The sequence below is a fragment of the Lycorma delicatula genome, chromosome 1 (genome assembly GCF_047948215.1).
Source record: "Lycorma delicatula isolate Av1 chromosome 1, ASM4794821v1, whole genome shotgun sequence".
Taxonomy (NCBI): Eukaryota; Metazoa; Arthropoda; class Insecta; order Hemiptera; family Fulgoridae; genus Lycorma; species Lycorma delicatula.
Window position 1 is genome coordinate 126,407,189 of NC_134455.1, and position 23,394 is coordinate 126,430,582.

The 23,394-nt window shown below is 31.4% G+C and overlaps 1 protein-coding gene across 1 annotated transcript in view; it reads right to left on the reverse strand.

The window, feature by feature from the left end:
• The window catches only part of LOC142322025 (uncharacterized), a 349,309-nt gene that overhangs the window by 228,507 nt on the left and 97,408 nt on the right, over positions 1-23,394 (reverse strand). Inside the window, exon 2 of the mRNA XM_075360626.1 lies at positions 5,273-6,255. Within this exon, the coding sequence (XP_075216741.1) occupies positions 5,273-6,244 (972 nt within the window). The 5' untranslated portion in view covers positions 6,245-6,255. The remainder of the gene's footprint in view (positions 1-5,272; positions 6,256-23,394) is intronic.

Consider the following 23,394-nt stretch of genomic DNA (forward strand, 5'->3'; position numbering starts at 1 on the left):
AACTGTGCAACCACTTATAATATATCGTTGAAAAGCTCTCAATAAGGGCTTATTACTGCAGTTAACAGACGTCCAGAATCCAAAAAAGTAGGATTTTGGGCGTTTTTAAACACTTTTCGTTCAATCGATTGCAGTCAAAAGGGGAGGTGCACAACTAGATGTTACATAAATCTAAAATTTCAACATCCTACGGTTAATCGTTTGCGAGATACATACGAACAGACGTCACGCTAGTCAAAATGGATTCAGGGATGGTCAAAATGGATATTTCCGTTGAAATATAAAAAACGTCATTTTTCACGATCACAATAGTTCCTTTACTTTGAACAAGGAAGTAAAAAATCCCAAACATTTTTACCCGATTTCATACCTATGTATTCCAACTCAAATTGAATTGTACGATTTTATCTCAAAATCATATTTTATTTTTTTCATAAAATTATCATAGCAATGAAGACAAATCTATATTTAACGTTTTTCTTCACAATTGATTGATTTTCTTGATTTTTAACTTTTGTTATATTTCAAGAATAGAAAAGGTCACATTTTTAAGATTTAAAAATATTTTTGATAATTGTATTGAAAATTAAATTTATGTATAATCAAACAAAAATATATCAATTTAGATACATAGAGTATGGCACATAATGAATTAAATTATATATTTTGTTATGGAAATAATAAAAAAAATAACGATAAAAAATCTATTTCCTAAAGTTCAAAATTATATTGTTCAGTTGTTATTATGTTGTGACTGATAAGAGAAAGCTCACTAAAACATATTGAATACAAGTATAAAAGAGTTGAACGTAAAACTGACATTAAACTGAATTATAAATAGCTTTCATACATTTTATATATACATTTCAAAATATAAAAATAAAAAAAATAATAAAAGATACAATGAATGAAAACGAAATAAAAATGGTTAAATGAAATAAATTTCAAGCATAAAATTGAAAATTATTGATCGCTGAATAGTAAATGCAGATTTAACAGAAATATATCAATAAAGGATTATTTTATTTGGTGTTGAATTCATCACAGTTTTTTTCTTTTATAAATACGATGTGCTGCTCTTTTTTCAATAAAGTAGAACATAAATGTTGACTACAGTAATCACTGGATCGTTTTCAATTAGCCTGAAGCTTTATAACTTGCGTTTAATAACGTTTTGAAAAAAAATTTAATAAAATATAATACTCAATGTTTTTCATTAAATAATTAATTACATAAAGAAATAATTATAGAGAAAAACAAGCTTTTTTCTTTTATGACGAATAATAGAACGATGAAAAGTTCATAACCCACGTTTACCTACTGATGAAGAATTTTGTCTCCAGGTTTGCTATTAACAGGAAAAAATCTGCAAAGAAACTCACACTTTTGTGGTTATCCAATCAGGACTTACCTCGTTTTGTATGATTTCTTTAGGCACTGGATCACTATTATCAATAATTAGAACGGACTGATACTTTTACACTTCTCTCTCTTTTTTACTGTTTAGACTCCGAAACCACCGTAAGGTGGTTTAAACTACTTCGGAGTCTGACTACTTCAGAGGATGAATGAAGGTGACATGCATGAAGTGACTTGTACAGTCACCGGTCGACCATTCCTGAGATGTATGGTTAATTAAAACCAAACTACCAAAGAACACCGATATCCACGATCTAGTATTCAAATCCGTATAAAAGTAACTGTTTTTACTAGGATTTGAATTTTAGAACTGTCGACTTCGTAATCAGTGGATTTACCATGACGAGTTAATCGCTAGACCAGCCCGGTGGGTGATACTTTTACATTTGGCGGCAGTACACGTAACGACTTTAAACTGAAGTTACATGCAGTACAAACTGACAACAAAGAGACAGTCTTCCAGTAATACAGTAATTTAACAGTAAAACAACACGTTTGAAGATCATCATAATCGATGATTTGGTCTCAAGATCATATATTAAAAGGCAAAATAATTGTTAATGATCTAGAAAAGTTTTACATTTCTATGAGAACTGTTAAATATTCAAGTTCTACTAATTTAAGCCACTTCTGAAAGAAATTTTGAAAAAATAAAGAAAGTACAGACTACAAAAATTACATACGAGTTTGAAAAAATCTAATGTAAACACTACATGCTTCCTTGTACGCCAATTAAATTACATATACACATTTTTGCTGCACTTCATTTAAACTTATTTCATTCAACAATGAGATACAATCCTCAAATTCTTTAATAAAGTGGACAGTTACAAAATTGCATGGTGGTGGATACCACATTGCATCACTTTTTTTGGTTATGTTCGTATGAGTATTTTAGTTTTTAGTTTATATATTAATTTTGTTTCACGTCTTAGAAGTAATCGTGGTTAAGTGAAAAACGTATCGGTTCCGTAATCATGGACACATCGGCTCGAATCTGATTTCATATAAATGTATTTTTTTAACGTTTTTTTTTAATTTAAATATATTGATTTATTAATATTAACCTTATGAAAAATTTTTGAAGTTATTTCACTAATAACTTATGATTTTTTTCATATTTTTTTCAATCAGAGATTAATAATTATTAATAAATCAAAATATTTAAATTAAACAAATAGGTGAAAAAAGGAAATGAAGTCGGATTAGAACCGATGTGCTTTCCCCTTGAAAAATCCAAATATTTCATTAATTAAAATTTTATTTGGCTATAACTTTGGAACCAATGAAAATTAGTACCACTTATGATATACCGTTGAAAAGCTCTCAATGAGGCTTATTACGGCAGTTAAGAAAAAGTAAAAAAAAAAACAATTTTTTGGGGATTTTGGGCTTGTTTGGAAACTTTTGGTTTAGTGATTGCAATTAAAGCGGAGGTGCACAGCTAGATGTTATAACAGTCCTAATCCAAAATTTCAACATTCTATAGCTAATCGTTTTAGGTAGATTTCATAAGAAAGCAACCTATTGTAAAGGGTACCATGATTCGACTTCCGGAAAATTTCAACATATCTTCGCATTTCACATCCCCCAGATCCCAAAACCACCGTCATCTCAAAAGTTTATACGTATCATTTTTTTTTTTGTTTTTTACTTTCTTGCGGACACGATAACTGCCGTAATTTTGTGTCAGTCACTTTCAAATTTTCCTTAAAAATAACTCATCCCAAAATCTCGGTTGGGGTTTGTTAACAGCCAAAATTGGACCATGGTGATGGAAATGGAAGGGCTTTTTTGAGAAAACCAAATATCTTATTAACTTTCTTATTAAGTAAAATATTCAATTTTGTTATAAAGTTCGTACTATTCCTTGGGTAAGGGCCTAAAACTAATCTCAGTAAAGTCTTTTGATATCACTAACAATTGGCCCAGGGGGGAAAATGGGTTTTCGAAGACAAAAAAAATCATACCTCCCTTAATAAGCACAGTATCGAATCGATTTAAAGTGGTCGTTAGCCCTCTAAATATTACCTAAAACTTTTATCTGTGACAAATTTTTTATGACCAACCCTAACGGCAAGGGATGACAAAAATGGTGCTGGAATTGTAAGAAGATGGGGTTTGTCGTATGCTAAATACGTGAAACATTTTTTCATACGTAACCATTGTCGTATTAAGTAAATTTGAAGTTTTTCTTAATTTTAAGGAGGAAATCTTTTTTACCTCCTACTTAGCACCGGTGAAATCTACCTCCGCCTTCAGGCATGCCGAAAGGAATTTTTTAAGTTATGCGAGATACATACGTACATACAAACGTCACGCCGAAATTAGTCAAAATGTATTTAGGGATGGTCAAAATATTTCCGTTGAAATCTGATATTTTTCGCGATTACAATACTTCCTTTACTTTGTACAAGGAATTAAAAATGTACTACATTTGCTTTAAACTTGTTCCAGATAATGCAAATACAAATACACATAATGTTTTAACAAATATAAATAGTAGTCAGTTGTAAGTGAAGAAATTGCGCGAGAAATTTAGCGTAATAGTAAAGAAAAAGCAAAATAACATTAATTTATTATAAAATGTAATAAATTATCAAAATTTCTTAACGTAATTTAATATCATATAACATTATTAATTTATCAAATGTGGCGATAATGAATCAAAGATTTAATTATTAACGTTTAATGTTGTTGGCGAACATCTACTTTATATTACACATTATATAACAACTAACTTTATAGCTCAAAACTTAACACTTAATGTAATATTTTTTGACTAAATTTTTTTATTTTTAATAGCCATAAAAATTGAAGTTTAACACTAAATAATTTTATAAGTTCAATATTAAATGTAAAGTGCGTTTGTTAGTTTAAAAATTATTTTTCTCACTAATATGGTACATACCTAAATATGTATTTATTATATTTGTATATCATATTACCCGAGTGGCATTTAACACGAAATTTGATGGAACCCATCATCATGTAAAACGGTATATTACTATTAAACCAATTTAAAACTTATCAACCACTTATTTCGTATAACAATAAAGTAGTCATACGTTTCCACGTAGAAATTTTGGATATAATCTTTCAAAAATCCTTTCGCAACGTGAATATATTTTAAAACAAATTTTTATAAAAAAATAAAAAATAAATAAATAAACGATACAATTATTTTATCATTTTCTTTTCTTTTTTCTTTTTCCATTTAGCCTCCGGTAACTACCGTTTAGATAATACTTCAGAGGATGAATGAGTATGAGTGTAAATGAAGTGTAGTCTTGTACATTCTCAGTTCGACCATTCCTGAGACGTATGGTTAATTGAAACCCAACCACCAAAGAACACCGGTATCCACGATCTAGTATTCAAATCCGTGTAAAAATAACTGGTTTTACTAGAACTTGAACGCTGGAACTCTCGACTTCCAAATCAGCTGATTTGGGAAAACGCGTTCACTACTATACTAACCCGGCAGGTTTATTTTATCATTTAGAAATAGTTATGCAGATAATTATTCATTTACATCAACACTTTCTAACAAATATGTACTTTAAAGCACTACTCTAAAACATAGTATAATCTAGAATTTTGTAAATAATATCTTTACACGGTTACACAGCATAGGAGGTTCATTATTATCGTCACGTGAAAGTTCTTAACAAAAGTCTTTGTGCAAACTTGTACAACAGGTAGGTCTTACATCGCAGCCTACAACTGTGTGAGAAAATCAGAAAATGCATTTTCAATAAAATGAAAAATTCTGACCATTTATTAAAGTGTAAAGTTAGATTTAAAATAAGCATTAATTCAAAAGAAAAAAAAGGCTTTATGGTTTACTCACCAAAACAGGTACGTGATTGATGACGTAACAAAGAGTTAACACAGATAGAAGAGTAGAAAGTGGAAGTTGTTGCTGAGAGCGTCGACTTAAACAAGGTGCGCGACTGTTGGTTGATGAGGCGGAATTTGTTGTAGATACGTAACACGGCTCTGGTAATCCGTAATCTGCTTCATCTCGACTCAAAAACGAGCTGCTATAATGCAGTCTTGACGTATCAGGAGCACTATTTAAATACGTTATGGGTGGAGAATTTCCAGACGATACGGGAGATATCCGTAAAAGTTCTTCTACTAGACAGTTTCTGGTTCTGGCACTACAATCGCTTACACTATGCGATATACCTCGACCGCTTCTTGATCTCATCGTTGAAATCATAGAAATATCCGATAATGCTGAAGACAAATCGGATGAGGAGTTGAGCAACTGACGGCGTTGATTTCCGGTGCTGTGTATGGTATTTTCAATTTCTACACCGCGACAACAACTAGATACTAGGGCTAATATTGAAGTTAATAATAATACACCGTGTAATCCCAACCAGAAAACGACATAACGTCGGTCGCTTTCCGATTCGCATGCTTGAGAGCGAGCAAGTACAGCAGCGACACCGACACAAGAACTAAGTACTGTCAAACAAGCTATATGATAAAGTAACAGAGGGCGGTGTCTTAAAAATCTACCGAGTGCAAGAGATGTTAAAGTACCAGCCTGCATTGTACGTACTGCGTGCAGTAACCAAGCTAAACCGGAACACCATATTTCACCTTCCGGTCTTAAAAGTGCTAGTACGGTATGCGTACATGCTGCCACTTGATGTAGGGCCGATTCACCGAGAAGTGCTACCAAAAGGGGATCTGAAGGTCTCCAACGACTGCGATCGCAGTGTAGAACCAGAATTGCCCAACATAGTACGACTGCTACCACCGGCGCGCCTACTCCTGTCGCTATCCAGCCGCCGGCTTCAGCCAACATCTTCGCACATCCTATAAAAAAAATATATATAAAAACATGAAATATTTACCTTATATTCAAGTACAAATTATACTGTATTTTAAGTTATTATTAAAAACATTTAGGTAAAGATTAATGGACAACGTGGTTGCATTTCCCACTGAACATCGTTTCGTGAAAGATTAGTATCTGTAAACTATAAATGTCTAAAAATAACTACCGGGTTTTAATAATATTTCAGCAAATATGATTTGACTTATTGTTTAGCCACCGAACAAGAAATAGGGTTCAGGACAGATCTATAGATAGCTGAACAATTTCTACAGGTTCTAACATTATCAGCATGGTAAGACTTTGCAGAGTTTCATCCATTCCCATACAAACGAAATGTGGTAAAAATAATCAAGAATAAGGAAAATGAAGAAATAGTAAAAAAAATTCTCTTCTCACGGAGAAAATGCATTCAAGACAAAATAAATCCGTTTCAAGTATAACTGAAAGCGATTCCATGTTTAGGGTGCCGATCCATGGTGTCTCCCATGGTCCCCCCCCCCACAACTAGTTCAATGATAAATTAAAATCCTATAAGTTAAATGTTATTATACCTCTTGGTTCAACCACCATTTGTTGTTGAGTTCTATATAATCACAAATCCTGATTTTCATTCTTTCTTTTTTCCTGTTTAGCTTTCGGGAATTACCATTCAAGTATTACTTCAGAGAATGAATGAGGATGATATGTATGAGTGTAAATGAAGTGTAGTCTTGTACAGTCTCAGTTCGACCATTTCTGAGATGTGTGGTTAACTGAAACCCAACCACTAAAGAACACCGGTTCTTTAATGCCTTTACTAGGACTTGAACGCTGGAACTCTCGACTTCCAAATCAGCTGATTTGGAAAGACACGTTCTTTTTGACACATCTTGATTTTACTCTTTAAATGAAACGTATTTGTAGTATTAACAAGGAAATTTACCGTACAATAGAACTACGCTTTTCAACTAAATAAAGTTGGACTGATTATATAGGTGCGCTTACAATAATTACGAGGCATGTTTTTAAAGTAATATCCATTTTGTATTTTCCGCTTGTAAACATATGGTGCTTGCATAGCTGTTATTTTAATCAATAGTTAGTTGTTAGCAACAATAATTTAGTCGTTTTATTTTTAGTTGTTTAAATTCCTCCATAGATAATTAGGGGTACAATTCGTGATCCAGCTGAATGTGAAGAAGGAAACGTAATCCGTTTTCTGATGGTAAAAAAACAATTCTGCTTTAAATTTGGAGAAGTTTAAGAAGAAAATATTATGGGTGAGCTGAAGTAAGACGGTGGCGTCGTTCATTTCGAGAAGGGCGAACAAAATTTCATGATGAATAACGAAGCGGCCGGCCGTTGGTGGTGAGGAACGATTTGACTGAAATAAATCGAGAAAACCGGTACTTCAACGGGTCGCAATTCCTTTTGATATCTCCTGATATTTTACCATCTTTGATTTGTGAAATTTTGATTGAAAAATTGGAATATAAAAAAATGTTTTGCCGGATGAGAAGCCAAAGACTTAACCGGCAAATACAAGTTAAAAAGTCTTCGGCGCATGAAATTTTGAGTCATTACGAAAATGAAGGTGACGAATTGTTTGATCGCACTGTCACGGATTTCTTATTAAATCATCGAGATAAAACACCAGTGGATTAGATGGTAGCATATCTTCACTTTTACTTCTAACAAGTTCAAAAAAAGAACTTCGATAAAAAAATGCTACTTTTTTGGGAAAAAAGGATATTTTACTTGTCAAATTTAGTGATTGCGAAACTACTGGAAATGCCGATATGTATTGCGAAAAGTTAAAAATTCTTAGAATATTTATAAAAAAACAACAACGTGGATGACATCCCGCGGGAATTTATTTTTCATGACGATGCCCAGCCGCACACGGAAAATCAAAGAGGGAGGCGATTGGAAGATTTTGTTGGAAAATCCCCAACCATACAGCCCTGACTTAACTCCCAGCGATAATTTTATTTTCATTACCTTAAACAGTGAATTGAATTTCAAAGATTTGACAATGAAAACAAGTTGAAAAATAGCGTAACTGCGTGGTTTAAGTCAGTGGTGGTGGGATTTCCTTGAAGAAGGAATGAAGCAGCTAGTGAAACGATATGAAAAACGTGTTGAAGTTGAAGGCAGTTATGAGAAAATAATTAAATAAATGCAGTTTTTTGGGTAAGTAATATGAACATTTTTTCATATTTCTTTTAGGTAGATTTCATAAGAAAACTACCTATAGTAATGGGTACCATGATTCGACTTCCAAAAAATGTCGACATATCTTTGCGTTTCATATCTCCCAGACCCCAAAACCACCGTCAGTTCAGAAGTTTATATATACATATATATATATATATATATATATATTTCACTTTCTTGTGGACACGATAACTGCCGTAATTTTGCTCCAATCACTTTCAAATTGATACATAAAATATATATATAAAATCTTGGTCGAGTTCGTTAATGGGAAAAATCGAACCATAGGGGTGGAAATGGGAGGGCCTTTGCGAAAAAACAAAATATCGCTATAACTTACTTATTAGGTAAAATATTGAATTTCTTTACAGTTTTTACTATTCTTTGGATAAGGGCTTGATCACCAACCATTGGCCCAGGGGGTGGAAAAAATGAGGTTCCGAAGACAAAAAAAATCATACCTCCCTTAATAGGCACAGTATCGAATAGGTTTAAAGTAGTCTTTAGTCCTCAAAACATTACCTACAGCCATTGTCTGAAAAATATTTTGAGATGACCAACCCTTACGGCAAGGATGAGCAAAAAATATAAATAAAAATAAAAATATCACTATAACTTTCTTATTAAGTATAATATCGAACTCGTTTAAAGTTCCTACTATTTTTTTGATAATTGCCTAAAACGTATCTAAGTAAAGTTTTTGATATCACCAACCATTGGCCCAGGGAGTGGAAAAAATGGGGTTTCGAAGACAAAAAATTATACCTCCTTTAATAGGCACAGTATCAATTCGGTTTAAAGTGGTCGTTAGTTCTCTAGACGTTACCTAACAATTTTATCTGAAACAATTTTTGATATGGCCAACCCTTACTGCAAGGGATGACCAAAATACTGCTGGAATTGTAAGTTGATGGGGCTTATCATATGCTAAACATGTGAAACTTTTTTCACATGCAACCATTGTCGTATTGATTAAATTTGAAATTTTTCTTAAGTTTAAGGTGAAAATCTTTTTTATCCCCTACATAGCACCGGTGAAATCTACCTCCGCCTTCCTGCGTGCCGAAAGGGATTGTTTTTATTTCAAAACGGATTTTACTTTAAAAACTCCCTTCGTTCAATAACTCGTTAACTCAATCACTGAGGATACGAAAAAAATCATTTTTCACAGTAATTATTGGTTTTAATGCTTTAAAACCAATTTTATTGGTTTTAAAAGTAATATATTCTTTGAAAATATTGTATAATATTTACTGAAAATGTTATATATTCTTCACCGTGAACGTTAGTTTGCCCTTCTCGAAATGAACGGCGCCACCGTCTTACTTCAGCTCACTCATAATTCTAACCACAAACTTCACAAATTTGCACGTGAAATTCAGCCGCAGAATTGCTTTTTGGTATAAAAATTTGGATTACTTCTTTTCAAATAAATATTATAAAAAATCTTCTTTTTCTATATATATATATATATATATATATATATATATATATATATATATATATATATATATATTATATATATATAGTTTTCTACATTTTGACTATAGTACAATTCAGTAGCTACTTTATAGACGACCGTTCTGGGTAATGTTTTTACATACCTTTACAACATGGAAAACGAACTTACTGTGCGATTGAAGATAACATACTAATTTAGTACTGAAAACTTGTGAAAATAACACTATATAACAAACATCTAAGCATAGTTTTTTCTAGCATAAAAAAATAATTTTGTCTTTAATAGTTAAGTCATAATCATTAAAATGAAATGAAATTTAAAGATATTTATTTGGAAGAAATCTTATACTCTTTATTTTTAATTGAATTTAAAAAAAAAGGTTATTCTCAGATCTTGCTTTAAGGTATGATCATCTGAGCATACAATAGAGAAGGAAAAGAAATATAAGAAAATTTACCTTATTTGAAACTATATGTAAAAATCACTGAAATGGAAGTGAATAAATTCGTAATTACATTAAGGATATTTGTTATAATATGTAAAAAAAAAGTATAACGTAAAAAATATTATATCACAATATAACATTAGAAAGCAGAAATGAGAAAGTGTTAGTGAAAATTGAAAAGAATTTGTAGTCGTACATAGAATGTAAAATGTCATATTTTGATATAGATTCGTTTCATAGTATATTTTATTAATATTTTCAGAAAAAAAATACATTTACTGCACGTAACATTGGGTTAAATGAAATGAAGACATTTAGTATTTTCTTTTTTGGTTGTAACTTACTATAAGTTACGAAAATCATGATTATTTGTGTAACATCAAATTTTAAAAACAATAGATATTTTGACGGAAATAATAAATTATAAGTGATACAATTCAAAAATAATTAAAATACTTTTCATAAGTACAAGTGGGTGTATATAAATTTAATAATAGATTAGTTCAAACTGACACAACTTTTTTCAATTACAATGAAAAAATTAAGTAAATTTTTATTTAAATTATATTAAGTAATTGTAATAAATAATTAAAGCAGTTAGGTTTTTACAATAATTTCTACAAAGAATGAAAAAGCTTATTTATATTATAGAAATTTTTTTTAACAATTTATTTTTATAATCGGTCGCCAAAATGATTGTGACCATAAGTAAATTTTTGGCTAAGAGTAATGTGTCAGGAGACACATACACAGGATGTGTCAGGATACACCTGTATACACAGGTGGCTCGTGTATACGCACTGTGGAACTGCAGTACTACCTATTTTCACTTCAGATTATCGCTAAAATTTTATATAAATCCTTTTTTCTATAAATCTTTCTTTATACTTGTATAACATATAATTCTTAGCTTAATATCAGTAGCCATCCCCCAGTTTATGAAAAAGTTACAAAAATCTTTGTATGGAACTGTGCGCTTCACAGTTCTAGCGTCGTGGTGTTTGGGTGTTGTGCCATGCGCACGTAGAAAGCTGCACGCGAGACTGCAATGGAGAATACCGACCTTGGCGTGCTGGTGGGAGGTAGTTTTTCTTTACTCTGTGTATGTAAGGAACGTTCCTTGCTCGTTCCCTTTTCTAGTTTAGCCGGTGGAAGTAATATGAAAGTGGTTTAGTTGTTTTTTCAGTAGGGATCAGAAGATGGCGGAAAGTAAAGTAAAGGCTCCTTGATTGCCAGATCTGTCTACAAACACATTGGAAGGGCGAAAGATAAGGTAATTAATAAAAACTAATTATGTATTTGTTTCTGGATCCATAGAAATTTAAATTAAGCAACTTTGGACTACAGTGTTTTTAAGCGGACATTTTAAGTTATTATTTAATAATACTAAAACATATTATCTGTATTAACATTTTATAATTTATTCGGTTAAACTGAATACCATATTGTTGAATTTGGTAAAGTGTATAATTAGATTATTATCCTGCTTCCAGTATTGTATTTGATTTCTTTTTTTTGATTCTTTGATTTTACAGAAAACTTTAACCATGGTCTCGATAAAGGCCCAGAAAAAAATTTCTGGAGCAACATCCCCACTAATTTTAGCTACGAGCCGCCACTGCAGGAAACCATCCAAAGATACCCGAACTCATGTATAATATGAATCACTTCTCATGATACAAGAGAAGAAATTAATTAATAAGAAAAAACATAAAAATAATAAAGTCAGATAAGTAATAAAAAAACCAATCATTATTCATTCAAATAAAGTCACAAATATTAAAGTCTGATACAGGCAAATAAAAACAATAGATTCACAAAACAAAAAACACGCCGAATTCTCAGTAGAGAATCAGACCGCCGATTCAAGTCAACTACCACCTTCAACACATTTCAAATTCCAGTATAGATTCTTAAAGTTTAAACCATTTTTAACATAATAAACTGTATCATGCCACGTGTCATGCACTCAAATGATTATCCATGCCTTCAAATATCAACGAAATCCAGTACATTTAGACTACTCAATCGTCTTATTTCCTCACCATTTTTAAATAGATTCAGGGCCAGATAATTCACATGCTTGTCCAGCTTAGATATGTAATAGAGAAAATACAAAGGCCTACAAAATTTGAAACCACTGGAAGATATTGAAAGTAAGATTTAGCTGATAAATATCCAAATGAAAACATTTTAGGACGAATGGATGAAAAGAAAGAAAATGTGGCAGAACCTTAAAAAGATAAATTATATTGGTAAACTATATATTGAGATATCCCATTATATTTTCTATCAATCTCTTCTTTGTCTTGATGATATTACTACATAAACTTGAAGCTTGAGCGTGGGATATGGAAATGGAACTTTACAGCGTGTGAAAAATCCCACGTGCCTGACCATGATTTAATCCCCGGACCTCCGGATGAATGGCCGAGACACTAACATCCTGTTGCGGAGATTGGTGGGTTATCATATAATATGATAATAAAAATATTAAAATATAAAATATTATAAAAATATGATAATAAATGATACGAGAGTGGCAGAGGAGGCGGGATCAATCAACAACGGGGCGTTGGACTCACCGCTTAATCAAACAGGTTGCACCATGGCTTGACCGCAAATTTGGCCAACTAAATTTCTGGCTAACCCAGTTTTTAACGGGACACGGGGTGATATCTTTTCGGGAGGAGGAAGGATCTCAATTCCAAGTGCCTATATTGCGGGGACTGTGGCTCTCCTGAACATGTTGTGTTCAGGCGTCGACGGTGGGTGGTTGAAAGAGGTATCTGCGAATAAATAACTGGACCCATTAATGTAGATACGATTGTACCAAACATCCTATCTGGAATCGACAAATTCAGGGCTGTATAAAAATATATAACAACGATACTACAGCATAAAGGCAGGGTCGACGAGTTAGCGTAGGAGTGATGAACAGTCTCCTCTGAAGTCATCGTTTGTCCGGTATTGCCGAGATGGGCGACGATGATGAGACATGAGGACTCCATCGCTCTCGAGCTGTTGAGACCGAGACACGGCTGGAGGACCCGGTTAGAGGCAGGCAACTGTTACGACCAAGACCCGGGTGGTTCTTAGTTAGTTTCAGTTGACGAACATAATGGTCGAAATAAACAATATATGGCAGCGGAGATGGGTGCGAGAAAGGACGGTGGACACATCAGATGCTTGGTGATGTCAAGCAATGAAGCGGCAGATGCTACGGCTCCATAGATTATTACTTAACGCAGTTCCTAATAGCAATGGACGATTCAGGTCCAACCTGTTTAGGTTCTGCCTGGACCATTCCATGGATGCCCTGTCTGTCACGTAGAGGAAACCGCCTACCATGTGTTTTTTAAGTGTAGAAGATACGATTGTGAGAGAAAAGATCTATTAGATGTTTTACAAAAAGAGGATATGTTCACACCGGAAGAAGTGCAAGAGATATTACTGCACTCGGTGATGAACTGGAAGGCTGTTGCTGCCTACACCAGGACAATCTTGAGGGACCTAAATACTTGGGAGGAGACCCGCATAAGAGCTAGGCGTCGGAGGACACATGGGCGGACAGGCCCTCGGCCAAGCGTCTAGGAGGTCCCCCGGGCGTGTGGGGGTGGCCTTGGCGCGATGAAGCAGCGAGCACTTCGCACAGGTGTTGGATGGCGGCCTGGGGGGCTGGTACTCTAGATATGTACTGTACCTGTGAAACGAGTAACAGCTGTGTACAGCTTCTGTGGGTTGCACCACTTCCGGTGTGACATACTTTGTACATTTTTATCTTCTATTATAGTATATGATGTTCAGTTTTAGGTATTATGTAACATGTATGTATTCTATTCTGAATGATAATACGGTGAATAGTTTTCAGTATTATGTAAAAAAAAAGAAAAAAGTTTACATTGTTTGGTGTATGTATTATGACCTATATTAGCTGTATTTGTACATGTATCATGTATAAATTGTATCATTTGATGTTTGTATTGTGTTTTGTTCCGATTATTTAATGACCTCATGTAAGAATCTGTATTGTATTTTCAACTTATGATCTGTACTTGTAGTATGATATGACGTATGAGTGTGTGTGTGGGCGATCTTGTCCTTCCTGACAGAATGCGTTATTAGCTATGCCAGGGAGGGTGGATAGCCAGGGGTGGAGGTTTATTCGGTATTGCGCAGGTATACATACGCTCTTCCTAAACTAAAACTTAGCGGGACCTGTTTGCGACCCCGACACTGCTTCGGCGTGTGTAAAATGGATTCCCCACCTCTTCAAAAAAAAAAAGGTTGAGTTGGTGACGATAACTCCCAGAGCTGAGTTATGCTTAATTGCTGGTCCGGCTGTGGGATGGGTGTATATAAAACCAAAGAAAAAAGAATGATAATAAAAAATTTTTTTAAGATATATACTTTATAAAAGACAAATAACGACGAAATCTAGAAAAAATATCTTAGGATGTAGGAAGAAATAAATACATCAAAGTTAAAAATTAGGATAGAACAGAATCAGAATACGACCAAAAAACATGATTGATGTCCAAAAAATAAATATAAAATTTAATCATTAATTTTAAAATCAATAATTAGATTGTAATGTAATTAAAAAAAAGTATTCATTAAAACTACGCGGTAAATAAATGTGGTAATTGAATTATATTAACTTGTTTTGTTTATTATTATTATAATTATTATCGTCGTAACGAGAATGTACGCTTCATGTTTTCACTAATTAGAACAAGCCTATTCAGAAGTTGTTTAGAACTTCATTTATTTCAAATCAACTGACATTTTAACAAAAAAAGATGAATTTTTTTTTCTAGTTAATTAGTTATAAGTTGACAACGAAATGATTACTTCTTTATTTGGAATAAAAGTAGTTGTTTTATTAAAATGTATTACATACAAGAATTGAAAGTGGAATTTCTTAAACATTATGGAGGTTTAATTATTTGTTTAAATTATGTTCAGTGTAATATTAAGCTAAAAATGTATAATACAATTAAAACAACTGAAATAGAATGAAAACTAGAAAATTTAATTTCACTCCTATATTTTCATTTTCAAAACCCCAAGAAAAACTTTAAGAAAAATATTTTATGACAACCCTATTAACAGAATTATCTTATTTTCATGGGAAAATAAAGATAAAATAATTCTTACTTTTAACTACCATCCAATAAATATTCTATTTCTCTCAACATATTTATTTATTTATTAATAAACTATTCTTTCGTGATTTTTCTCTATTAATTTAAGCGTTTCTAAATCGAAGGTACTCGTTTGTAGATTATTTTTATAGTAATAATTATTTTAGCTGGAAATGATCATTAAAAAAAAAGTAATAATAATAATAAGCTTCAAAACATTATTTTTCAGTAGTATTTACTGAAAAATAATGTTAAGGGACGAAGATGGTTAAGAAGGTTAAGGGGCGAAGGACAGGGGGCTGTCCTTCGTCCTTAACCTTCAAGTCACTTTCTTCGCCTGAATCTCAGGTCTTTTGTATGGAACTCTCCTCTTACTGATCTGGGTCCTCAATCAGGCTCTATCTTCTCTCTAGCTTCTCTCGCTTTAGTTTTCAGGATACTTGTTGCTAGGTGTACTACCTTGTCTTATTCCGCTCTTCCTATCAACATGTATGGAACTGTTTCTTCCGGAGAAAGCCAGCTTAACCCGACAACTTGTCACACCACATCCCACCGCTGGCATTGGTAGATAGTGTGCTCAACGGTATCTTCAAGATCGCAGTACCTGCATAGAATAGACGTTTTTCTGCCAAATCGATGCAGGCAGGCTTCAAACTCGCCATGTCTAGAAAGGAGCTGCGTTATATAGAAACCTATCTCACTCAGTCCTCTGTACAACCATACATCTATTCCCGGAATTAATTTACGTGTCCATACACCGTGACGTACGTGAAGTGTTCCAGGCCTCCTGCCACTCGGCCAGAAGTAATTCATTAGCCTCGGTCTTAGTCATACCAAGATAAACCCGCCGGAGCATCAATGCTCGCAGCCGCACCGGGGAAATCCCGGTGATGATCTCAATAGCGTTTCGCGAAACCGTGCAGTATGCGGCCGCAATGTTCAACGCAGCACGTTTATGAAGCGATGATATTTTATCAACAGTCCTTTTCTTTTCAAGGACCTCTACCCACGCAGGGACGTCATAAAATACAATAGAAGAAGCCACCGTCAGTATTATACGTCGTCTAAAAGCACGAAAACCTCTGTGGTTATGCATAAGCTTACCGAGATTATCAACAACTGTCTCAGCACGTGCCAAGGTCTGCTGAAGGTGGACGTTGTAGTTTCGGCTCCTCTCCAACCACACGCCGAGGTACTTAACGCATCCCGACGTGGGAATACTGGTCCTAGCAACATTAATCTGCATTTATCGTAGTCTTCTTCACCCGACCAAAAAACGCGTTTTTAAATGCTTATAAAATGTTGCAGTAAGTTCCCATTATATAAGACAAAACAACGTACACGTGTAGCAATTTTTCATAATTTTTTTTTCTAAGTAGTAAAAAAAAATATAATTAAAAAAAAGAATAATGTTTTCAATCATTTTTATAGATAATTTATTTTTTATTTTATAAAATTTTCTACTTAAAACTATCAGGATGATAACAAGAATTTTCTTAATAAAATAAAGAATTCGACGAAATAAAATTAATTTGCTAAAAGAATAAGGTTTGAACATATATAAAAATAAAAAGAATACATTCGCCTCAAATTGAAATTCTTCTCCTTTTGTTGAAATCGCGTAAAATATAAAACAAATTAATAAAATAAAAAATTATGATTTTCAACTTTTATTATTCTGAAATATTGTTTTTAAAATCTGCAAACGGTAGAAAGTTTGAACTCTTAGTTGCCAATTTAAAAAAAAATTGATTGTAGAGAATTAACAATATTTTAATTGGAATCCAATAACAGCCATGATACTTTTAATGTGAGATTTTACTACTTATTAATTTAACAGTTAAAAGATAGTTGGTTAATTGTTAATATTAATGAATTCCATTCTTTGTAACATTACATTGATTAATTCAGAAAAAAAAAATCGTTTTATTGCTTCCTGGTTCATCCACCAAGGCAACGTAGTTAAAGTATGATCACTGCAATTTTTTTCTTATACTTCATTTTCTTCTTCATCTTGTTTTCCATCATCATTCTAACTTCTATTATTTTCTTTCTTTAGTTCCATTTATAAAGCTCGACTCCAGCGATTAACTCTGCACGATTCTTATGATTTTACATCTTCAGGCTATAACTTAACATTCCACGCTCACGTAATGTCATTCTGTGTTAGGATGCAATTTTATGTGTAGTTATCATCAACCCAGACTATTTTATAATCTAACAACGAGGTTTTATATATATATATATATAGATAGATAGATAGATAGGCCTGCATTATTCAAACCATCAGTGATCGGACATTGACATTGGTTTTATAATCCCATACTATTACTACGCTCATTTAAAGTTCTTTTAGTACAAGAAAAATACATTATTCAGCGAGAAAAAAAGTTCAAAGTTAATATAAGTATTCGCCCACGATAAATGTATTTAAATTTTACAAAAATGAATGCTTTCTTTCATAAAAAATTGTACATATTTTTTTATAATAAGAGAACGGCAAAGAAAGAGCTGCAAACAGATTTTTTTTAAAAATTCGAAACATATTACTTTTTCTGAAAGTTTTCATATACAAAATTTTAAAAGGTATAAAAATCCATTAAGCTTTAAATTTTTATTCTGCTATATGAAATAAACCTAAATATTACATTTATACATCCTTGTACGAAGTAAAGAAAGTATTGTTATCGCGAAAAATTTCAGTTTTCAGATTTCAAGGGAAATAATCATTTTGATCCCTGGATACATTTTGATTAGTTTCGGCGTGACGTTCGTACGTATGTATCGCGCATAAGCCGTAGTATGTTGAAATTAAGGATTTAGGACTGTTGTAACAACTAGTTGTGCACTTCCCCTTTTGATTACAATCGACTGGACCAATAGTGACCAAAAAAGCCCAAAATCCAAAACAATTTGAATTTTGGACTTTTCCTTAACTGCAGTAAGAAGTCCTTATTGAGAGCTTTTCAACGATATATCATGAGTGGTACTTCTCTTCATTGGTTCCAGAGCTACAGCCAAATAAAATTTTAATTAATAAAATACTTGAATCTTACTAGGAGTAGGCATTTCGGTTCGAATCCAACTTCGTTTCCTCTTTTCTTTTAACTTTTTTTTTTTTTAAATTGAAATATATTGTATTATTAATAATTATTAATCTCCGATTGTAAAAAAAGAAGAATCCAATTTTTTTTTTGGAATTTGGGCTTTTTGGACACTTTTGGTCTATTCGATTGCAATCAAATGGAAAGATTCAGAATTAGATGTTACAGCAGTCCCAAATCCAAAATTTCAACATTATACAGCTAATCGTTTTTGAGTTATGCGATATACATAGGTACGTACGTACGTACAGACGTCACGCCGAAACTAGTCCAAATGGTTTTTATGGGATGATCAAAATTATATTTCCGTTGAAATCTGAAAATCAAAATCTTTGGCGATTACAATACTTACTTGTACATTACAAGGAGGTAAAAAATTAAAAAAGTCATGCTGCAACTAGTTACATGTCAAATGGTACCTGAGTTATTAAAATAAGTAGAGGACTATACATATACACACGCGCACGCTTGTACGAATACAAATTTTTTAAGTGGTTTTTTATCCGATCGTAAAGTCCCATGATCCTCTGATTTACAAAATAAATATTAATTACGGGTTATTTTTTATTCGAGCAATATATTCCCTCTATTATTTTCTATAAATTTGGTAAATAAAATGTAACATATATTATTGAACGTATTTTTTTTTTCTTTTATAGTAAGCAGATGCAGTACAATTTATGTTATATAAATTAAATCTTATTATAATAATGTGATTATCTATTTGTTTAAAATGAATAATATAAATAAACTATAAAAAATGCGTCACAACGTACTAAAATAGGAAAAGAAGTATTTCAGGTTTTGGAGGGGCTTGGCTAACAACAGCAGCTGAAAGTCTTGTGGAGGATGCGATAAGGAAATTGGGGGAGTGGCATTCCAAATATCTAGGACATGTAGTCTTTAGTAGCTCGTCGTTCCGGACGTAAAATTTTAACCTATACACGTTACAACCAGCACCAGCTGCTGGACCAGTACGAGCGAAAAGTTCAAAGCGTTTTGTTTATATATTTATATATACATTTTTTTATTGTACAAAAACCATTCTTGCATAATAATTTTACGATATTTTATGTAAATTTAAGAATTTTTTAGTATGTTTTTAAAATACATTAATTGCGGTATATATGAGCGATAAATTGTTACTTTCAAAATTATTTTGAAAAAATATTTATTACCTTATGGAGTAATATGAGAGAAATTATTTATTTTATTTAAAAAATATAGCATAAAGTTTACACGCGCACGCACACGCACACACACACACACACACACACAATATCATAATTCTGTTTTTTATATTAGTTTTTTTCTCCTTCATCAAAACATGTATAACTTATACTAATGGTGTTTTAACTTTACAATCAGTTTCAAATTGAATAATTCTCTTCGTAATAGCATTAAAAATCGAGTTTAGTCTTATGTTACTTCCTGTATTTTTTTCTGTCTATCTATGTAATAAAATATATCAATTAAATTTTTCTATTAAAAAAACAAAAAAATATATACCCATTTTTTTAATATTCTTTAAACAAAAACCCGAATTTATGTGCGTGCAAAAACAAATTTAAAAAAAAAAATTAAAAATGAAATTTAAATAACTATATTTTCTTATTGTTCTCATTCAATTTGAATGTTTTAGACGAAAAACATTCCAGCTATAGGCTGTTTTTTCTTCCTTGTACGAAGTAAAAATATTATGATCGCGAAAAATCTCTGTTTTCAAATTTTAACCAGCCCTGAATCCATTTTGAACAGTTACAAAATGGATTCTTTCCATTTTTTTTTTAAATTTCCTATTTTTCTTTCCTATTTAAAAAAAAAACAAAATAGCCGTAGGATGTTGAAATTTTGGATATAGAACTGTTGTAACATGTAGTTATGTTCCTCCCCTTGTGATTGTTATCGACTGGACCAAAAGTGACCAAAAAGCTGAAAATCCAAAATATTTTGGATTTTGGACTTTTTATTAACTGCAGTAATAAGCCCAAATTGAGAGATTTTCAATGGTATATTACAAGTAATACTTATTTTCGTTGGTTCCAGAGTTATATCCAAATAAAATTTTAATTAATGAAATATTTGGCTCTTACAAGGGAAGGTACATCTGTTCGAATCAGACTTCATTTCAGCCTTTTTTGTTAAATTTAAATGTATTGACTTATTGTTAATTATAACCACTGATTGTAAAAAAAAAAATTACAATAAATAATAATTCAATAATAGCAACAAAAGAAAGAAAGATAAAAAATCAGTTGTTAATGAAATAAAACTTTATGTATTTTTAAAACTGTGTATATATAATTTAACAGGCGTACAAGGAAATCATTTGGTATCCACATCAGATTTTTTTCAATATACTCGAATTTATGTCCGTGCGAAAGAAAATTTTCAAAAAAAATTAAATATGAAATTTAATTAACTAAATTTTCTAATTGTTCTCATTCAATTTGAATGTTTCAGACAAAAAATATTGCAGTTATTGGCTGCTTTTTATTTTCATTCGATATAATAACCTCAGCAAGAAAATATCAATCTGATAGAGTTGTAGGTGATTAAAACTGGAAATAAACACAAGGCATTCATAATAGTATTAAAGCATCCCAACAAAAAATATGATAATATTTAAATATTTGCAAATTATTATTTGTATAATAACAATTGATACTCTGAACTGCTAAATCACCAGAGAAATAAAAAATTTGATGTGGACACCACACGATTTCCTTGTACGCCTATTAAATTATATGTAAACATTTTTTTAAAATGAAAAGTACATAAAATTTTATTTCATTACTTCTGATTTTTTTTATTGTTATTATTGAATTAATATTTATCGTAAAACCTTTTTTACAATCAGAGATTAATAATTATTAATAAATCAATATATTTAAATTAAAAAAAAAGTTATAAAAAAGAAGATGAAGTCAGATTCGAGCCGACGTACCTTCCCCTTGTAAGATCCAAATATTTCATTAATAAAATTTATTTGGCTATAACTCTGGAACCAATGAAAATAAGTAACACTTATGATATATCGTTGAAAAGCTCTCCATTAGGACGGCAATTACGAAAAAGTTCAAATCTACATTTTTGGGGGTTTTGGCTTTTTTTGAACGTTTTTGGTTAAGTCGATTGCAATAAAAAAGGAAGGTGCACAACTAGATGTTACAGCAGTCCTAAATCCAAAATTTCAACATTCTACGTCTAATCGTTTTTCAGTTATGTGAGAAACACACGCACATATGTACAGACGTCACGCCGAAATTAGTAAAATTAGATTCAGAGATGGTCAAAATGGATATTTCCGTTGAAATCTGAAAACCGAAATTTTTCGCGATACTTTCTTTACTTCGTACAAATAAGAAAAAATCATAAGTAAACTGCACGGAAAAAAAATTTAATTTTTGTTTCAAAACTGTAATTAAATTTTTTTACTTATTACCCACAAAAAAAAAACCTTTGTTACCATAATATTATATATAATCATTTAATAATAATAAAGTTAATATTAAAATAAAAATCACTAGTCAAGGTGAATAACAGCCCTGATTTCTTTCTTTATTTTTGGATCCGGGAATTGTATCTGTATCTCCTACCTATTGCTTTTAGTCTTACAATACGGTGCATGGAGTAGTCGTCAACCTTCAAATACAAAAATGGTAATGAATAATGTTCTAATTTGGATATATATTTACTTTTGAAATGTATTACGTAGAACTATATAACAAAATACTTCATTTACTGAACACAAATCCGTTAAGTTCCTTTCAGCAAGTGATTGTAGGATTTTTTTTTACAATTGAATATTGGCTTGAAATAAAGTTCGTGGAATACATTTAAATAATCTTAATGAGTTCTACAAATCTTCAATTTAAAAAAAGTAATTACTATTTATAGAAGACTTATACATCGTATTCATATAAACAGATGTATTAGAATTCTAAAATAAAATATGAATGAAATTTTTTTTTGCCGACTAGAATTATTGTAACAAAAAATTATGTTTCTAAAATGATGTTTGATAAAGCAGTGGCTGAAGTTATAACTAAAATAACTAAATTTTGGAATTTAGGTAATATTTCATCGTTGAATAAGGCTGTACTCTCACAGTTAGAAGTATTGCTTTAGAAAGACGATGGGTTAAAGAAAGAAAACAAGAGATATTAGTATTCGAAGTTTACGTGTTTTCAAAAAACAGAATAAAAATGTTTAACTAGATACCATAGGACGAAAATAACTGAAAATACAGGGAATGTTATACAAGAAACAAAGCGTTTTAGAAAAAAAAAATCATTTCTAGTAATAAGTGAAATAAAATATTTAATAATATTTTTCAAAAGATCATAAATTTTTTGCAAACACTTGAAATGTTAAAAAAATATATAATATTTGGAAAGGCACCATTTTCATTTTTTATGCTTGATTTATGACTGGGGCTTAAGAAGAAAATAAAACTAAACTATTTTTCCATACCATGATTCAACCATTTCTGTTTCATATAACTAAAAAATAAATTTATAGAATAAGTAGTTTTTAAACACATTTTTTGTGAACTGTTTATTTATATTTATTTCACGAAATGTAACTATTTTTTTCTTCTTATTTTTAAAAGAAAATTTATCTTTATTTAGATAAAATCTAAAATAACTGAATTACCATTAAGCAAAAAAATGGTTTATGTAGCTTTCTCTTTGAAAGAAAACCACTGTTTATTCTCAAAATTGGGTGGAGTATAGAGAATCCACCCGAACTACGAATAT